Source organism: Bison bison, unplaced genomic scaffold (genome assembly GCF_000754665.1).
Source record: "Bison bison bison isolate TAMUID 2011002044 unplaced genomic scaffold, Bison_UMD1.0 scf7180017864236, whole genome shotgun sequence".
Taxonomy (NCBI): Eukaryota; Metazoa; Chordata; class Mammalia; order Artiodactyla; family Bovidae; genus Bison; species Bison bison.
In genome coordinates this window covers 3,328,993-3,346,662 of record NW_011494808.1, presented here as the reverse complement: position 1 = coordinate 3,346,662, position 17,670 = coordinate 3,328,993, and the positions used below count along the sequence as shown (strand labels likewise).

The 17,670-nt window shown below is 41.2% G+C and overlaps 2 protein-coding genes across 2 annotated transcripts in view; both read right to left on the bottom strand.

The window, feature by feature from the left end:
- Positions 1-170, bottom strand: part of POMK (protein-O-mannose kinase) — a 16,394-nt gene extending 16,224 nt beyond the window's left edge. The window contains exon 1 of the mRNA XM_010846450.1: positions 25-170. The gene's annotated coding sequence lies outside the window, so the exon portion shown is untranslated. The remainder of the gene's footprint in view (positions 1-24) is intronic.
- A 4,263-nt stretch (positions 171-4,433) lies between these two features.
- FNTA (farnesyltransferase, CAAX box, alpha) overlaps positions 4,434-17,670 on the bottom strand; it is a 23,751-nt gene continuing 10,514 nt past the window's right edge. The window contains exons 4-9 of the mRNA XM_010846393.1: positions 14,499-14,603; positions 10,381-10,507; positions 8,193-8,341; positions 6,569-6,631; positions 5,327-5,498; positions 4,434-5,068 (exon numbers count right to left, since the gene is read on the bottom strand). Of these exons, the coding sequence (XP_010844695.1) occupies positions 4,946-5,068; positions 5,327-5,498; positions 6,569-6,631; positions 8,193-8,341; positions 10,381-10,507; positions 14,499-14,603 (739 nt within the window). The 3' untranslated portion in view covers positions 4,434-4,945. The remainder of the gene's footprint in view (positions 5,069-5,326; positions 5,499-6,568; positions 6,632-8,192; positions 8,342-10,380; positions 10,508-14,498; positions 14,604-17,670) is intronic.

Genomic DNA, 17,670 nt, shown 5'->3' with positions numbered 1-17,670 from the left:
CCCCGGGTCCGCAGCCGCCCCTACCTGCGGTCCCCTCCTCCTGCCAGGCACGCGGGCTCCTGCGCCTGCGTGGCCGGAAGCGCTCCCGGTAGGACCAGCGCCAGGTTGCCCCACGGGCTCCGTCTCCCGCTACGCACGCGGAAACGCCGGAGGCCGGAACGCAAAGCAGGAGTCAGAGCGCACCCGGAACCAGCTCCCGCGCACTGGGCCGGCCCCTGTTCCGGCTACTGCTCTCAAGTGCGAGGGTGGTGATGCGGCTGCGGGCTGGTGCTGCGAGGGCGGGGCGGGAACAGTGAGGACTGGTACGCTCTAGACCCGCCCAGCGAAAAGCTCGGCTTCCAAAGGGTGGTCCTCCAGCCTGGTGCCAAAACTTCACGGCGCCAGGGAACGTTTTAGAAGTGCAAATTCTGGCCTGCATCCCAGACCAGGGCTGGAGCCCAACGCTCTGGGCTTTACAGGCCTCCGAGGATGCCCATGCTGGGCGTGCACATTTGTTAAAGTGTGGCTTCATCCTGGAAAAACCCTAGGTGAATGAAGAAAAATGCACCCAGCTGAGCCGTGCACAGGAACGCACAGAACACACATGCGCGCACACCTCAGCATCTCCCAGTGTCCTCAGTTCGTGTGTTAGGAGCCACACTTACCTACATCTGGGGTTAAAACTTTGCAATGGATTTCAGATGACTCTCCACCACTTCACGATAATTAATAAGCTGCAACCCTTACAATGCCCATGTCTAGAACTGAAAAATAATCAAAACAAATTCATTGGATAGGTTCAATAGCAGAATGCAGATGACAGAGCAAAATGTCAGTGGACCTTAAGACAGATATATAGAAATGAATAGATATATAGAAATGAGCCAATTTGACCAATAGGAAAAAAATAGAAAAAAGAACAAAAGGCACCTGCTAGACAAGAACACTCTAACCTTCTTGCCATCGGAGTCCCACAGAAGATATTATTTGAAGGAATAATGGCTTAAAATATCCTAAGTTTGGTGAAAAACACAAATCTATGGAGTCAAGAAGCTGAGCAAACAGAATGAACCCAAAGATCTCCATTTCCAGACACATCAAAGTGAAATTACTAACACAAACTAAATATTTTGCAAGCAGAGACAGGACATGTACGTGAACAACCATTCTAAAGACGCAAGGTGGCATGGCATTTCTTAAGTGCTGAAAGAATTGTAAACGAATTCCATACCCTGAAAAAATACCCTTCAGGAATGAAGATGAAATAAAGACATTCTCAACTGAAGGAAAACTAAAGAGAATTTGCAACCATTGGAACTAATCTGAAAGAATTGCTGAAAGAAACTTCTTCAGACAAAAGAGAAATTATACCGGAAGGAAACTTGGAACATCAGGACTGAAAGAAAAGTAACAAAAATGGTGTGTCTTTGGGTAAATGTAATAAGACTACTCTTACTGAGTGATTCAAAATATGCTTGGTGGTTGAATGCAAAAAGTATAAAATTATCTGATGGGGTGGTAATGAATCCACCTGCCAGTGCTGGAGATGTAGGTTTGATCCCTGAGTCGGGAAGATACTCTGGAGAAGGAAGTGGCAACCCACTCGTGTATTCTTGCCTGAAAAATTCCATAGACACAGGAGCCTGGTGCACTACAGTCCATGGGGTCACAAAGAATCAGACACAACTGAGTACCACACACGCAGGCTCGGTCTCTCAAAAGTTGGGGTCCCTGAGGTCAGAGATAGTAGCATCTTACTCTGTTTTCTAGCTCCAGATTTCCTTTATGTGCATCCAAGCAAGTGCTGTTTACCACATTTGAAGTTGAAAAACTTTGTTCACTCATTAATAAAGCAATAAACCTGTCACACGTTGACAAAAATAACATTTTATAAAACTTCTGCTTTCCAGAAAACCAACCAATCAGGAAAATGGCTTTGCTTTACATTTTTGTAAATCTCTTTCATCTGACTTAATAGAAGATATCCAGATTCTCCTCTCTGGTGCTATATTCAGTCTGGTACAATGTGATGTTTTGGGTTAAAGTACATGAAGAAAATTCACTCATACACACATACATAGTCGGAAAGGCAGTATTTTCATAGTGTTTTATGAAGCTGTATATATCTTTGATACTACACCAAAATTTGACAAGTGGTAGTTTCTAAAAGGTTAGTTGCAGCGTGGAAATCTGCAACCTTATCAATGTACCTTTTGTGTGGTTACAGCTTGTAATATGAATGGATTGTTTACGCATGTGCAATATCATAGATGGCTTGTTGGAAAATGTTGGTTCTATGGAGCTATATGGATCCACCAATTGTTGACACGTTTAACTATTCATTCTTGACTCAACAATGAATTAACTCATTAATATTACTTTGGTTTCATCAGAAGGGTCTGTAGGTACTGGGAAGCTGTCAGGCTCACTGTGGTAGATTACAATTTTCCCTTGAAAGCACAAATTTTATGACAGGCAGCAAACAGTTGTTCAAGTACAAATGGCATAGCAAGAAGAGTGGCCTGTTTGGGGCCACAACAAATGTTTTTCTTCAAGACAACCAAAAAATATGCTTCCATTCAGTCACAGAAAATACTGAGAAGACAAGGAGTATTGTGAATAAAATATGTGCTTACTGATGAATCAAGCACATTGTTCAATGAGTGCAGGCAGTGAAGAATACAATGATGACTCAGTGCCACTGCCTTGATGTAAGCTAAGGCGCCAGCTGTGCAGATGGCAACACAGTGAAAGTATTACTGAACAACGAATTCTGAGCTAGCAGCCCCCTGAGAGGCTAACATGTTAATTGTTAATAGCCTAATGTTTATTAACATGTTAGTAGTCCAACTTGTTAGTCCAATGAAAAAAAATGCACCCCCAGGTCTCTGTATCCAGCTGCCCATGAGGAGATGGCCCTCGTGAGGATTATCAAAATAAGTCACTGTACATTTAAACCATGGAGTCTCCTCACTTGACTCTATTGAGTCATCTAGTTAATACCTTTTGGTAAATGAATTGCCATTTAGATAAACATCAGGCAGAAAATGCCAAGTGGCTAGGCTGATGGAACTGCTTGGTCTGCCTGTTACATTTCTCAAAGTAAGTGAACTGCCATTATGCTTTTTATTAAAGTCTCTTATGAGGCTGTTGAGTCAGCAACCCTGAATCCAATCCATCTGGGGACACTGGTGAGGTAATTTCTGACAACTTTTCTATACAATTTTTGTTCCTTATGATGCCTTTTACCAGCATTCTTGCCTGGGAAATCCCAAGGACAGAGAAGCCTGGCTGGCTACAGTCCATGGGGTTGCAAAGAGCCGGACACAACTTAGTGACTGAAGAACGACACCTTTGAAACTGTCTATATAGGGATGATGCTTTATGAAAATTTCAAATATATAATCAGGGACTTTCAGAGTCTAAAAACAAAAACTGACAATAATACCCACAGGGTATTATTTTCTCCAGCAATTATTAAAATACTGTTATTGGCATTTCCCTGGCAGTCCCGTGGTTAGGACTTGGTACTTTCACTTCTGTGGCCGGGTGTAATCCTTGGTTGGGGAACTAATATCACACAAACTGACCCTTGGCCAGAAAAAAAAATTATTACTAAAAATACAAATAGTTATCTTCTGAATTCTTAACACGACTGTTCTTTTTGGTTTGTTCTTTTGGTCATTCCTTGTGCCTTGTAGGATCTTAGTTCTCTAACCAGGGATTGAACTCAGGCCCCGTTGAGTGAAAACACCAAGTCTAAACCCCTGGACCACCAAGGAATTCCCTGTTCTACACTATATAATTTCTTTAGTTTTAGTTTGGTGCTTTCAACACTGATCAAATATTCTTTATTGGTGAGGTGAGATTTAATTATGTGCAGCTACAGGAAACTAGCTTGTTCAACTTTCAGCTCCTTTCTAGCGTGTCTCCTGAAGTGTGGAGGCTGGAAAGCTGTAACTGCATTCCCCAGATTCCTTTGCAGTTATGGGTGCTGGATGCCCTTTAGGTTCTTTCCAATCAGATGCACTTTTAAAGGGAGCCTTTACTCTGGAGCTGCATCCATGGGAAGGGAAGCAGGTGAGCTGATGTGGAATGTGGCAGAGGTGGCACGGAGCTGGCACCCTCACCCAGCAGTTCCGGATCCCAGCCCAGGTAACAGCAATGTGACGGTCCAGCTCTGCAGGGGTGTGTTGGGATATATTTCTGGAAGACCGGGTGATTATTCTGTGAGCTATCTATATACCTCAATAAACCCTTTGAGTTTAAACCACCTTGAGTGACTTTTGTTGCTTGTAGTTGAGAACTGACCACTTCCCATTTTAATTACATTTAACACAGTCATGTTTCTGGTTTCTTCAGTTTTATAGCGATGTATTCTCTGCTTTCCTAAGCTGAGACAATGTCCCTTGTATACAGGTAAATGCTATTTAAAAAATCAAACTACTATGGCATTGTTTTAAGATACATCTGTAATTTTATTACAAAACCATTCTTTTGGCATTAGTTGGTTACAGTGAGAGCACGATGCTGTGAGTGTGGCAGAGCAGCTCTGATCTAACAACTGCATTCCCTGCTTTCTGAACCGGAAGGTAAGTTACGTATATCCTTTACATACCTGCAAACATTAACGCTGCAAATCCTGACACACAAACCACTTAGGGAGGAGCTGATGCTAAGGGGTTAGAGTAAATGTTGATAAGACTACAAAAGTTCCTTTATGGGACTTTCTGTTTCCTCTCCCTCCCCCAAATTCTCTGCTTAAAAAAAAAATCAAGTTACTTGGAACTAGTCTGAATAGCAGCAGCACCCAAGGAGCATCACACTTAGTTCATGTTAAAAAGCAGTACCTGTGCATTGTATGTTCTACACCACAGGCAAAGGGAATGATCACTTTAGTTTTTAACTCCTTCATTAGAGTCTCTTAAAAAAATAAAAGCATCCCATCAAGTTCGTCGAGATGGTGTTATTGCTGTACGTTTGTAGGTGGGTCACTTTCTGTGCTGTGTTTGCTTTGAAGGGATCTTCCAATATATCTCCAATATTCCTTTCTTATAGTGTCCTTTTCTTTAGCTAAGATTTCACATAACTAAAAATGAAAAACAAAAATTCATTAAAGGAAATGTGTAATTCAGTCCCTAGGGCAAACAGGGATTCTGGGCTACTACAGCTTGCTTCAGGTCACGATCAAATGAAACAGACCATAGGCCACGTGCACTAGTGACGTGGGTGTGGCCCCGAGCAGCAGAGGAGCCCTGCAGAGTTCTGAGGAGCCATGTTTTGACAAGGGCATGCGCACTGGGGCACTGAGATTCCAGAAGAAAAGTGCCGCGTCCTGCCAGCTTACCTCTAACGCTTTATTAAGAATGTCCTCCTTGTTGTCACATTGGTTTTCTAGCATGTCTTCATAGATATCCACAAGAAAGGCAATTAGGTAGGGAGAGCTGTGACTTGGTTGTAAGTCAAGTAATTGATTTAACAGATTGGGATATTTGGAAAGACCACGATCCTGCAAAATCCTAAAAAATAAATAAGACTATTCTCAATTTTGAGAAGGAAGAACAAGAATAGTAGAAAGATTAAGAGAAAATGAGCCTTGTAATATAAGCAAGAAAAGTATTTTGAGTGAGGTTGAAATGAAAATGTTTTACATTAATTTTTACTGGAGTATAGTTGATTTAGTGTTGTATTTCTGCTATACAGCAAAGTGAATCAGTTATACATACACATATATCCACTCATTTTTAGATTCTTTCCTCATACGGGTCATTGAAAGTATTAGCAGGGCTCTAAAATGAAATTTCTAAATTAAATCTGAGCTTTATGATGGATAATTAAGAGCAGAGTAAAATTAACTAAAAAGAATAATGAAGTTCAAAGATAATCATTTATAACTCAAACTGTAACACACAAAATTAAAGGAAAAAAAAACAAAACCATCTTAAAATTAAAAAGTCAGGAAAAAAAGACAGGAGAGATGTTTCTGCTTCTTGAGATGGTTAATCATCCCTTTAGCTCTCCAGACATGATAGGGCCCGGCCTCTGACAGATGTCCAAACGCGACTGAGCTCACAGTCTGTGTTCTTTGAGCCTAGTTCCCTTGGAGACCTTTAAGTTCAACAAAGGGCCTGGTGAGTCAGTGGCCAGGCAAGAGAGAGCATGCTGATTTAAGGAGTGAGATGTGTTACAGGAAATCTCCAGAAGTGACAACAGAAAGAGTGGGTATGCATCTGTGCAATCTGCTTATAAATGACGTATCTCATGTTCCTGTGATCCTGAGCTGAACAGAAACTGGTGTGTGTATTCCGTTCTGTGACATAAAGACTACAGGATTCATCAATACAAGTTAAAGCTGTACTATTGTTTACTCGTGGACTACTCTAAACACTGTGCTGGGATGTGCTTGAGAGGTAAAGAAAAGGGCAGAGGGCACTGTTCCTGGGCGCTGTCACAACACTCTTCCACTTACCTTCTTAGAGCCAGAGAACTGGAGAACTCTTCAGTATCCTTCTGGATTCTGATTATGGAACACATTCTATGATCTCTCATATTAGGAGGTTAAAAAATAAAAGCAAAAACCACCTCTTACCCTTTCAAATAATTCCACGCACTTTCATTATGTGGGACTAGTTTGATCATTTCCAGAGTGTACCTGTAAGGAAAAGGTCATAAATAAACGTGTATCACTTTAGAAGAGCAGTGACGATAATGAGGAACAGCCTCCGTACTGCTGCCTCACAAGGCGGCTCTGTGCTTCACTTACCTCTCCTGGTGGACCTGGGACCTCCCTAGGTTATTGTATCTAAATTAGAGACTCCCTGAGGCTGCAGTGGTCAATGCTTATTTACTAGTAATATGAAGGCTCAATTTACAAATGGAAAAGAAGTTACTGTGGGAGGTTTCCTTTCACTTAGGCTTTCCCTCTGAAGGGAAATGTCAGGAAAATGAGACTTTCCTTTTTTCACTAAAGCAACCTGGGGGAAAAAATCTTGTCTAAGATCTACTTATGCCAGACAAATCATTACTCACTGAGAAAGGAGAACTAAATAATCTTGGAAAGCTATAATAAAAAATAGATAAGAAGATTATATAGTCAATTCCAAAACAAGATTACTACTAAACTATGATGTGATTCCCATTCCAAATGGCCACTCCCTACTTTTCTCTTTCCCTTAACAAGATTATTAATTTAAACCCAATTACACAAAATTCCAAGGGAGTTATAGAACTCTGCTTCATCACATACTTACTCAAATGAGTAAGTCACTGACTAAAGTTTAGTAATCTTAGTTTTGCTGCAGTGTGGTTTTAATAGCATCTTTTTCACAGAAAGTAATAAATCCATTCATCATTATGAAAATTATAAAGAAATCTGGAGAAGAGAATTAATGTAGGACACTGGATTGTAGACTCTGTGTGTGTGTGTGTGTTAATTTAAATCACCAGACCCAGCTGCTTAGAACAGGTAAAATTAGAGCCAGCTGCCCTGTTTCAAGCAGAATAAGGGCAAGGGAGAAGTAGATGTACCATAAAACCAGCTCTTCCTAGGAGCTGCTCAAACAAATTTCACCATTAAAATATGACTATGATCTCATCAGGCTATAAAAACAATATACTTTTTCAAACTTCAAACAGACAATGAGATAAAGCAGACAAAGAAAATAGGGTTATGGATAGAATACAGAAATTCATGTCAATTCAGAACTTTGGAGATCTTCTGACACGATTTTGTATGCTAGAGCATTTTTCAACTGGGGGTGACTGAGGCTTAGGATGGGGTTTACTACTGAGATCCAGGGCATCAAGGCCGAGAATGTGGCCACACGCCGTGGAATGCACAGGACGATACAGACGCACTGGGCCCCAAACCCTGCACTCAGCAGTAGCAGAGTAAATAGCGCAGCATCAGGGACTGTCATCTAAAGTTTAATGAGACAGTTTAAAAAAAATCTTCTCATACAGTATGAAATATGATTTCTTCTCAATCTACAGTACCAACAATATTTCAAGAAACTTAAGACACTAAAAGTAAAGGTTTCCTATACACAGTATTAATTGTGTATTTATCATTATAGGTTTCATCTAACTATCCTGCCCTATTCGTTCCATGAGGGTAGGATTGGGGCAGTCTTCATCTATGCTGTATCCTGATGCACAAGACATGCAGGCACACAAATATTCTTTTAAGGAGTTAACAAATGAAGATTACTAACTGGACTTCTCTCTCCAATATAGCACGATCATTGTAGCCCGTAGTGTTAGAAATTACGAAATATCTTTGGTTCCAGACAGAGTTATTTCTCACATCCTCTTTGAGAAGTTGGTCTACATACTGCAGCTCATTATCCCAAAGTTTAAATTCCTAAAAGAACATAAAAAAAATTCAATTAGGAATGTCCTATTATTTATAAACAATGAAAAGAAAGAAATAAGGACTTCCCTGTTAGCGAAGTGGATAGGAATCCACCTGTCAATGCAGGGAACACGGGTTTGATCCCTGGTCCGGGAAGATTCCACATGCCGCAGAGCAACTTATTAGTCTGTGCTCTGAAGCCCACAAGCTGCCACTGCTGAGCCTGTGTGCTGCAAGTACGGAAGCCCCTGAGCCTGTGCTCTGCAACAAGAAGCCCGCACAGGAGGAAGACAAGCTCCTGCTCACTGCAACCAGAGAAACCCCATATGCAGCAACAAAGACCAGTGTGGCCATAAATAAATAATTAAAAAAAAATTTTTAACAGAAATAAAACTTTAACAAAGTTAAGCAGGTAGAACTGAAGACACGAACTCATTATGTATTTGGAGGGGAGTGACACTGCAGGTCAAGGAGATGGAGGGGAAGGAAAAGTCATCAAAGACAGGGGCAGAGGGGACTTCTCTGCTGGTCCAGGGGTTAAGACTCTGCCTTCCACTGCAGGGGGGACAGGTGTGATCCCTGGTCTGGGAACTAAGATCCTGCACACTTCGTGGCGCAGCCACAAAGAAAGATGGGAAGGGTCATGAGGAATGAAAAATTAGGGAGTAAGAGTTGGCAGCCAAAGTGGCTGTAATTCAGCACCATCTTGTGGAAAACAATCTAGATACCAAGAAGGATGTTTTAACTACTTGACCCAACTTTTTAGAACTATTCTAAAGATTAAATCCAAAGGGAAAAAAAAAGTATATCTAAGTAGGTGTTTATGTACTGCTTTTTGGTTTGCTTCCTGTTTCAGCTGTGTGGCTCTTGGCTGTGGCACACAGGAACTTTGGCTGTGGCATGTGGGACCTACTTCCCTAACCAGGGACTGAATCCAGACCCCCTACAGTGGGAGGGCAGAGTCTTAGCCCCTGCACCACGAGGGAAGTCCTTATGCATTCTTTAAGGTGAAAATGTAGAAGAAAAAGCCAAACTCAGTACTAAGACAATGACTACCCATACTACTGTATATTAATGTTATGTGATTTCATATTATTATATATATTAAAAGGAAGTATTCAAAAATGCACATATATGGTAAAATTATATTAAAATACATGTAGATAAATATACACAATTGGATTTAGATATAAATTTTTACATTACAAAGCTGTTTTAATTTTAAAAATTATGGAGAGAAGAGAGCCAACAAAGACAACTTGAAAATTTTTGGTGAAATACTCTTGGTATAATAAAATAGTGCAGAAAGCAGCAATCACTGGAAAAAATTTACAAGACACAACACTACAATTGTTTGATGGAACAAATAAAAATGCCCAGAGTGGGAGTTGTAACTATTTTCTTCTATTCAGGATTCAGCATAAAATTTTAACAAGTAGGCAGAAATAAAATACTCAATAGTTACTGTAAAACCAGATTACAAGGTTTTATGTATGCAATACCTTAATACATAAGATGTCCTTGTTAATGAAAATAATACAGCTGTATTAAAACTTTACTGCTGGGGAAGACTGAAGGCAGGAGGAGAAGGGGACGACAGTGAGACAGCCAGATGGCATCACTGACTCAATGGAGATGAGTTTGCGCAAGCTCTGGGAGCTGGTGAAGCACAGGGAAGCCTGGCGTGCTGCAGAGTCGGACACGACTGAGCGACTGAACGGAACTGATCAAAAATTTACAACTACTTTTCCTATTCAATTTGCTAGCAAATATAATATATGATGTAAACTCAATCAAAAACTATTAAAAAGTCACTATTATTCTTTAATGTGAAGTTACTCATCAACATATCCCAATAGATCATGAAAGTTAACCAACATGAAGGATGTCAGGCTTAATTATCTTGATAGTTCTTAATCATCTTAATCATTATTGTGTGTAATGATCTATATGTGTTTCAGTTTAAGTATACTTATAATCTGATAGTAATTTAAATTATTTGTTAAAAAAATAAAAATGCAAATAACACTGTAATAAGAAGGCAATACCTGAATAACCCACTGTCGGTGCTGCCAGGCATGGTAATTCTTTGCATCCTGAGTAAGAATATCTGCAATAAACTCAAGCTCCTGTGATGGGTCTCTCAGCCATTCCACCAGCACTCGCCTATGATGCCTGAATTCAACAGAAGGAAGTTTTATGTGAATTTACACCAAAACGAAAGTAATCAGCTGCATGTGTTGTACTAGGTGATGCGGAGGGACATGCAACAAACTGAAATTCACCTCTAATTCTCAAGACTCTACTGGGAAGAAAAGGTACCACAGGAGAAACTCTAAGAGAAAAAATTTCAGAACACTGAATAACAGCTGAGAAACAGAAACAGGGATTTTCATGTAAAATGAATCCAGGTACCAAGGGCTTAAAGGTTTAAATGCAGCTAAATCTGGAAGACCAGTAATCTCTCAACAACCACAATATCCTGTGAAAGAATTTTCAACATGCCCAGATGTCACAATCTGACTATGGGAAGTAGGATTCTGTCTCATCAAGTATGGAAGCCCCTCTGTGTACCAACAGGCTGTTTTCCTTAAGGCCGGAGGGCCACCATTCAAGCAACTGCTTATATCACCAGCTCATGGGCAAAACAGAATTCACTTCTACTCTGGCAAGCAGCTGCGACAAGTTGATCAGAAGAGGAATTTCTGTACTAGGAAAATACTTTAAGAGTTCTCTGGTGGGTTCTATTTGTATAATTTCTTCTAGCTGAAATATTTATAAAAATCTATTAGTAAAAATGTTCCAAAATTTACTGTGGTAATGGCTGGACATATATACCCCTTAAATGGGTAAACAGTATGATATGTGAATTTTATCTCAATGAAGCTATTTTCTTAAAACCATTAATATTCATTATATTAAAATGAGCAGGGGTGATGGAAAAATGGCTAAAGAAAGATTTAATGCTTCATGGGTGACCTTCCACATGCATGGAAAATTTAAAACTTCATCTTAGAGAATATTAAGAAGGTGAGATTCTACCAAAAGGAAGACCCCACAGGAAAAGGTTTCTAAATCATTTATTTAAGAAGACTTATAAGTCGGTGAACGCTAGTAACAATTTATTTTTCCAGGTTACTGATAAATTCTGTAATTCAAGAAAAACCTAAGAATTAGTCCTCCACCATGTCAAATGATTTCTCAGAGCAAAATACTAAGATGTTTCATGATTTAAAGATTATTAATTAAATACAGGGGTTGATCTTACAGTGTAAGTTTTCATGGTGAGAATTTAATAAAAAGTGCAATTAACTGGCATACATGATTTGAATTACTTGTACTATCCTAGTTATGACAGCAACTAGTGGAGTGGAGAATTTAAAATGCACTGCAGGACTTCCCTGGTATTAGAGTGGGTAAGAATCCGCTTGCCAATGGTAATGTGTTAATGACAGAGTCTGCAGTATCCAGAGAAGGCAGCTACTTCTCTTCAGCAAAAACTAGATACAGTCAAATGCTGAGAAAGCTTGTGATGTCTGGACACTTTTTTTTTTAAGATAAAATAGTACATAGTTTATATATCTATTCAGATGATTTTCTGGGTTTTTTTTGGAGGGGGGCATACTGTGTGGCTTGTGCAACCTCAGTGCTCCGACTAGGGACTGAATCCAGGCCACGGCGATGAAAGCCCCAAATCCTAACCACTAGACCACCAGGGAACTCCCGTCTGGATTTTTACAGCTTTTATATAAAAACACCTTATTCCGAAGGATATAACAACTTTTAAATGAGGGACTGAAAACTGTCTAGTCACTTTTCTACTAAAATAACTTTTATAATGCAATTTCTCAGGAATATAACCATCATCTACTGAGAAAGAAAGAAGCGACAGAGGCAAAGTTGTTTAAAATTCTACAGATGGAAATCTGCAATAGCTATCACTTCCATGCCTTGCCAAATGCTGTTACTTCCTCTCACATCTAGTATGTTGTAACTGTTTGAGAAGATTAAGTATCTATTTAAGGTTCATACTCCCTCTTAAGGACAGTATTTGATTATGCAGATAATCATTACCCAATTGGGCCAGAGAGCAGTCCCTCTGCACACGGGTCTACAGCTGGGAGCCGTTCCTTCTCCAAAGGCTAACCTGTGCGCTGGGTCCCTTCCCAACTCCAACGAGCCCTGACTCTGTTCCCTTTTTCTCCAAATTTCTCGCCTTTTCCCTTTCATTAACACTTTCCCCACATCATGAAGTCTTTGCCACTTTGGGAAAATAAAACCTAAAAGACACAGCCTGACCAGCTGCTTGCTCTGTCTTTTTTCTCAACAGCCAATTTCATCTCCCATAAGAGATGCATGCTCGTTTCCTCTTCCTGCCACCCCCGCCATCCTCCCCGACACCTCACTGCCACCCGGTTGCCCACCCCACCCTGGTGGGAGGACTGCTCGCTGACAACCGCCTATGGAACAAACCCATGGGTTGTCTCCACCTTCTGCTCTTCTGAACCTCTCAGCAGGAGCGGATACTCTCATCTACTCCTTTCTTCCTGAAACTCTCCCTTCTCTTGGTTTCTGTGAGCACACTAACTTCTGGTTTCCTTCCTCAGTCATCCTGGACCACTTCTCTGCCTCTCGAACGCCGATGCTCACTGTGTTCTGTCCCCAGCCTCCTCTAATTCTCCTAGAGCATCCTCATCCGGAGCTGCGACTTCAACCACAGGGGAGCATGGTTCAACCACTAGCTGGGCAGCTTTAACCAGGTTTCCTATAAGCACATCAAAGCCCACTTGTCCAATCCTGAATCTACCCTTCTTTTTCAGAAATGTGCTGCTTTTTTCCCCCTAAATTCCCCAAGTGGCTGGCACCACCATTCACCCAATGGTCAAGCCAAAATACAGACATCACTCTTCGCTGCCGCTCCACTGAGAAGTTTAACTTCAAAACCTGTTGCTTCTGTCTCCAAAGCCTCTCTCACATGCATGCTTCTATCTCCCTGGCCCTACCATTCTCTCTCCCATAGCCCCAACATGGCAACGGCCCGCCAGGACCCTGGGCCTACTCTGCTATTCTCCACCTGCTGGCAGAGTAGACCTCCTGAGACACAAACCTAATCACATTACTTCCTACATTAAGATGTGTCAGAAGCTCTCCACTGCGGCTAAGGTCAAGTCCAAACCCTTGTCAATGTCCCGGATGCTCTTTACGCTCCTACTGCAGGACTCCCCAAAGGCCCACCAGCCACATGGAACCACACGCAGCTCCCTGAGCACATCACGCCCTTTCATGTTTCTCCCCAGAGTCCTCTCTCGGCCTCAGCGGTCTTTCCTTTCAGAAATCATCCTAAATTTCAGGCATAAAGTCAGTCTCTGTACTGGGAAACACCGAATGGTGGTGGCCCTGAGGAAGAGCAGGCAGCCAGTGGCACGGAGTGGGGACAGCTCTGGCGGGCGCCACGGGGCCACTCCTCCTGCACCAGGACCCGGCAGCCCGGCGCCCCCCGTCCCGCCCCCCCACACGCTGCCTCCCTGCATGCGGGCCCACTAAACACTGGGAACTGTCCAGACTCTGCCTTTCTCTCCTATTTGTTCTCTGTCCTCCTGCTCCAAACCTCTCTCCTCCCTCCTTAATAAAACCCATACTCTTGTCTAAGTCAGGAGCTTCATCTTTAGAACACACACTGTAAGAGCCCTACTATCACACTTTCCACACTGCTCTGCAAAGTAACTAGTTTCACTATCTGCTTTCCTTTTCAGACTTTCATTCATCTTTGTATCTCCAGCATCAATGGAAAAATTTTTAATAAACAAATGAACAAAAGACCAAATACCAGGGACTCGTCTTATAACATACTGAATGGAAAACTGAACAGAAAACTGCAAAGATTTTCTGCTCAAATTTTCCCGATTCTAGCAGTATTACAGTTAATGTCGAAGTCTTAAATCATGACAGCAAACATTTGAGTGTCAACTGTGGGTTAAGTGCCATTTCACACACTAAACAAAAAGTCACCTCAGTTCTCCTAACAACACTGTAAGACACTTGACATTAGCTCCAGTGCAAGGACTATAATTATAAACAAATGAACAATTCCTCATGGTTTCGTCACCCACTGGCAGGTACCAATTGATTAGCACAGCAACTTATTTCCTTCTTGTGTTCATCTTACCAAACTTGATAGTTTTTGGGCTGCTCCTCAATTATTGCCGAGATGTAGTTCATTTCCTCATGTAGATCCTTCTGAAGTGACTTTAAGAGAACTCTTCGGAAATGCCTACAGCAAATAATAAGTATCCACAGTGTCATTACTCCACGTACGTGGCCAGGCACAGCATCAAATGAAGCCAGAAGACAACACCACAGACCCGTTTCTGCTAAGTATTCTACGTAACCAGTAAGGCGGGGATTTAACTGCTTGCGGTTGTCCCAACTTGTACAACTGGTGACTGGAAGAATCAAGAATTTTGAAGCAAAAATAGTGAAACGCAGAAAGTGTGAGAAGAAGAAAAGACAACCGATCAGTGATTATTTTCAGGTAATACTCTGGTTACTAGTTTCTACTGCACAAGAATCAGAAACTTCTCTTTCCTCACATGGTATAACTTGCTCATTTAGATACATTATTCATATAATACACAAATTTCATTAAAAATATTACCAAATATTTTACTTTTAAAACCATCGTAATAATGCTACTTATAACTGAAACAAGTTTCTCTTCAATTTCTTCATAGGTAAGGTCAAACCATTAAATAACATCTTTTCTCTAAAGACATAATTAGTTCTGGTCTATTTTTACTTCAAAATCTCAAAATATTTCAACTCAGTATATAAGGGACAAAAAACTATTTTAAATTACCTTTTAAAATGAAATGCTAAATAGAAGAAATGACAGCATTTCTATTATAATTTTTAAAATTAGGTTTCACAGAGTACATAAATATTCAGTTTGGTTTATAAGGTAATTTCAATTTTAAATTTTAATTTTTAAGAAAACAGCAAATAAATTTAGGGATTTTAAATAAATTCTAATTTGCTCTGAGCTGTATAAAGAAATTCTTATAAGCTAAGGAGTGAGTATTAGAGACACAAAGTGATGGAAGATGACACTACTAGTTCCAAACTTCACCCTCTAATAAGATCCTACTAAAATGACAATAGAGAAAAAGCATACATCCACAGGGATGAGGGGATACCATAGCAACTGCAAGAGATCAACAAAACTATGGAAAATGGCAAACTGACAGCTTTGAGTGACTTATAAAAACACCAAGTTCTCCTGAGGCAACTCTGGATGGGCTTCTGGTCACCTCAAAGACCTGCCTTGATTTAGAAGCTTAGAACGTTCAGCCCCCACCTCCCGTCCTCCAGACAGGGGAGAAGGACTGGAAATGGACTGCATAAGCGATCATGCCCACATGAGGAAGCCGCCATCAAATCCCAGCAGGAGGGGGTTCTGGGTGAACACATCCATGTACCGGGAGGGTGACACACCCCCACTCCACGGGGACAGAAGCTCCTGTACTCAGGACCACCCCCTCCACCCCCAGACCTTACCCTATGTACTTCTGCACCTGGCTGCGTGTCTCCATCTTTTATCAGATCCTTTAATCAATTGGTGAACTTAAGTGTTTCCCTGACTTCTGTGAGCTGCTTTCGAAAATCAGTCAGCCCCAAGGAGTGGATGCTGGAGCCTCTGATTTACAGCCCACCAGGCAGAGGCACAGGATTTGCGATTGGCTCTGGGTGGGGGTAGCTTGTGGAACGGAGCCCTTAACCTGTGGAATCCAACACTACCTCCAGGCGGACAGCATTACAGGTAAGTTAAATTACAGGACACCTGTGGGCTGTCACAGAGAACCGCCTGGTAGCGGAAAATCCCACATACACTCGGTGACCAGAAGTGAAGTGCACTATGTGCAAGTAAAGAAAATGTGCAGGAGGAGGACTGGGGTTTTCCTAAAAAACCTTGACAACATACAAGTGGCTTTATTTTCTGGAAAAATCAGAAACAGAAAGAAATATCAGACACAACGCAAAGAAGGGTGAGGTAAAGGCTGGAAACAAGGAAATTTAAAAGAGTAACACAAATAACAGGCCAGAAACCCCACCCAACCCGACTTCCCTGCCAGAACTGACCCCCAAAACTGGGGCAGCCAAATGGACACTCCTCCGACAGCTCTTCTTCAAAAACACAAACCAGCCAAGAGAAAAGACCCAGAAATGCTGACATACGAAGATTTCACACAGAACAGCCACACCTCCACTAACTTCACAGTGAAGCCCTCTCGGTGACCAGTCCTGCAACACGCAGAGATGCCGAAGCAGGTTTTTCCTGCTACACTGTAGGTGTGAAAGGAGAGCCAAGAACTACCAGTCATTTGAGAAAAATGTGTACATGGCAGAAAGAGACCAAAACAAATAGAAAAATGAAAATATATCCCATCCATGAAATAAAAAAAACAAAATGCTACTAAAAAGGAATACCCAGAGAACAAAAAAAGAGCTCTTGTAAAATAAAAATGAGTGCAGGGACTTCCCTGGTGGTTCAGTGGCTAAGACTCTATGCTCCCAATGCAGGGGGCATGGGTTCGCTCCCTGGTCAGAGAACTAGAGCCCACATTCTGCAACTAAGACCCACTGCAGCCAAGTAAATAAATACATGTTAGAAAAAAAAAGAGTGCAGACCAAAGAGTTTGAAGATAAAGTTGGGGAAGTATCTCAAAAGCAGATAAAAAGAGAGGTGAAAATAAGAAAAGACAAGTCTCAGAACTACAACATGCAACTAAAAGGCATTTCAGAAAAAACGGAGGAGAGAAGTAATTATCAAAAGAATATAAAAAAATTCACCCCCCAAAGTTAAAGAAAAGGTTAAAATGAAGGAACAGGAATCTTCTCAATAGAGGCTGAAGGAAAGAGAAGGACAGTTTTGAAAACCTGAAGGGAAATTATTTCCAATCTTGAATTCTATTAGTAAAGCTGAGAAGGGACTGAAAACACTCTAAAACATAAAAAAAATCTCAATAACAATTTCCCATACATCCTTTTCTAAGTTTTCCTCTATTCGAGGATCTGATCTATAAAATGAGAGAGTAAATCAGGAAAGGGATAGGTGTGGGATCTCAAAGACAGGGACGAGACACAGGGGAGAGCTGCAGGCCGTGGAGAAGAGAGTGAAGGGTCCCCACTGTGCCCAGCAGGAACAAGACACTCGACAGGAGCAGAGAGTTTGGAAGACAAGTTATTCATTGGTAGAGAGAAAAACTGTGATGGAGACAGCATAGGAGATGGAATTCTGTGTCTTCCATAGCAAAACTAATGTTTAAAATGAAAAATTAAAA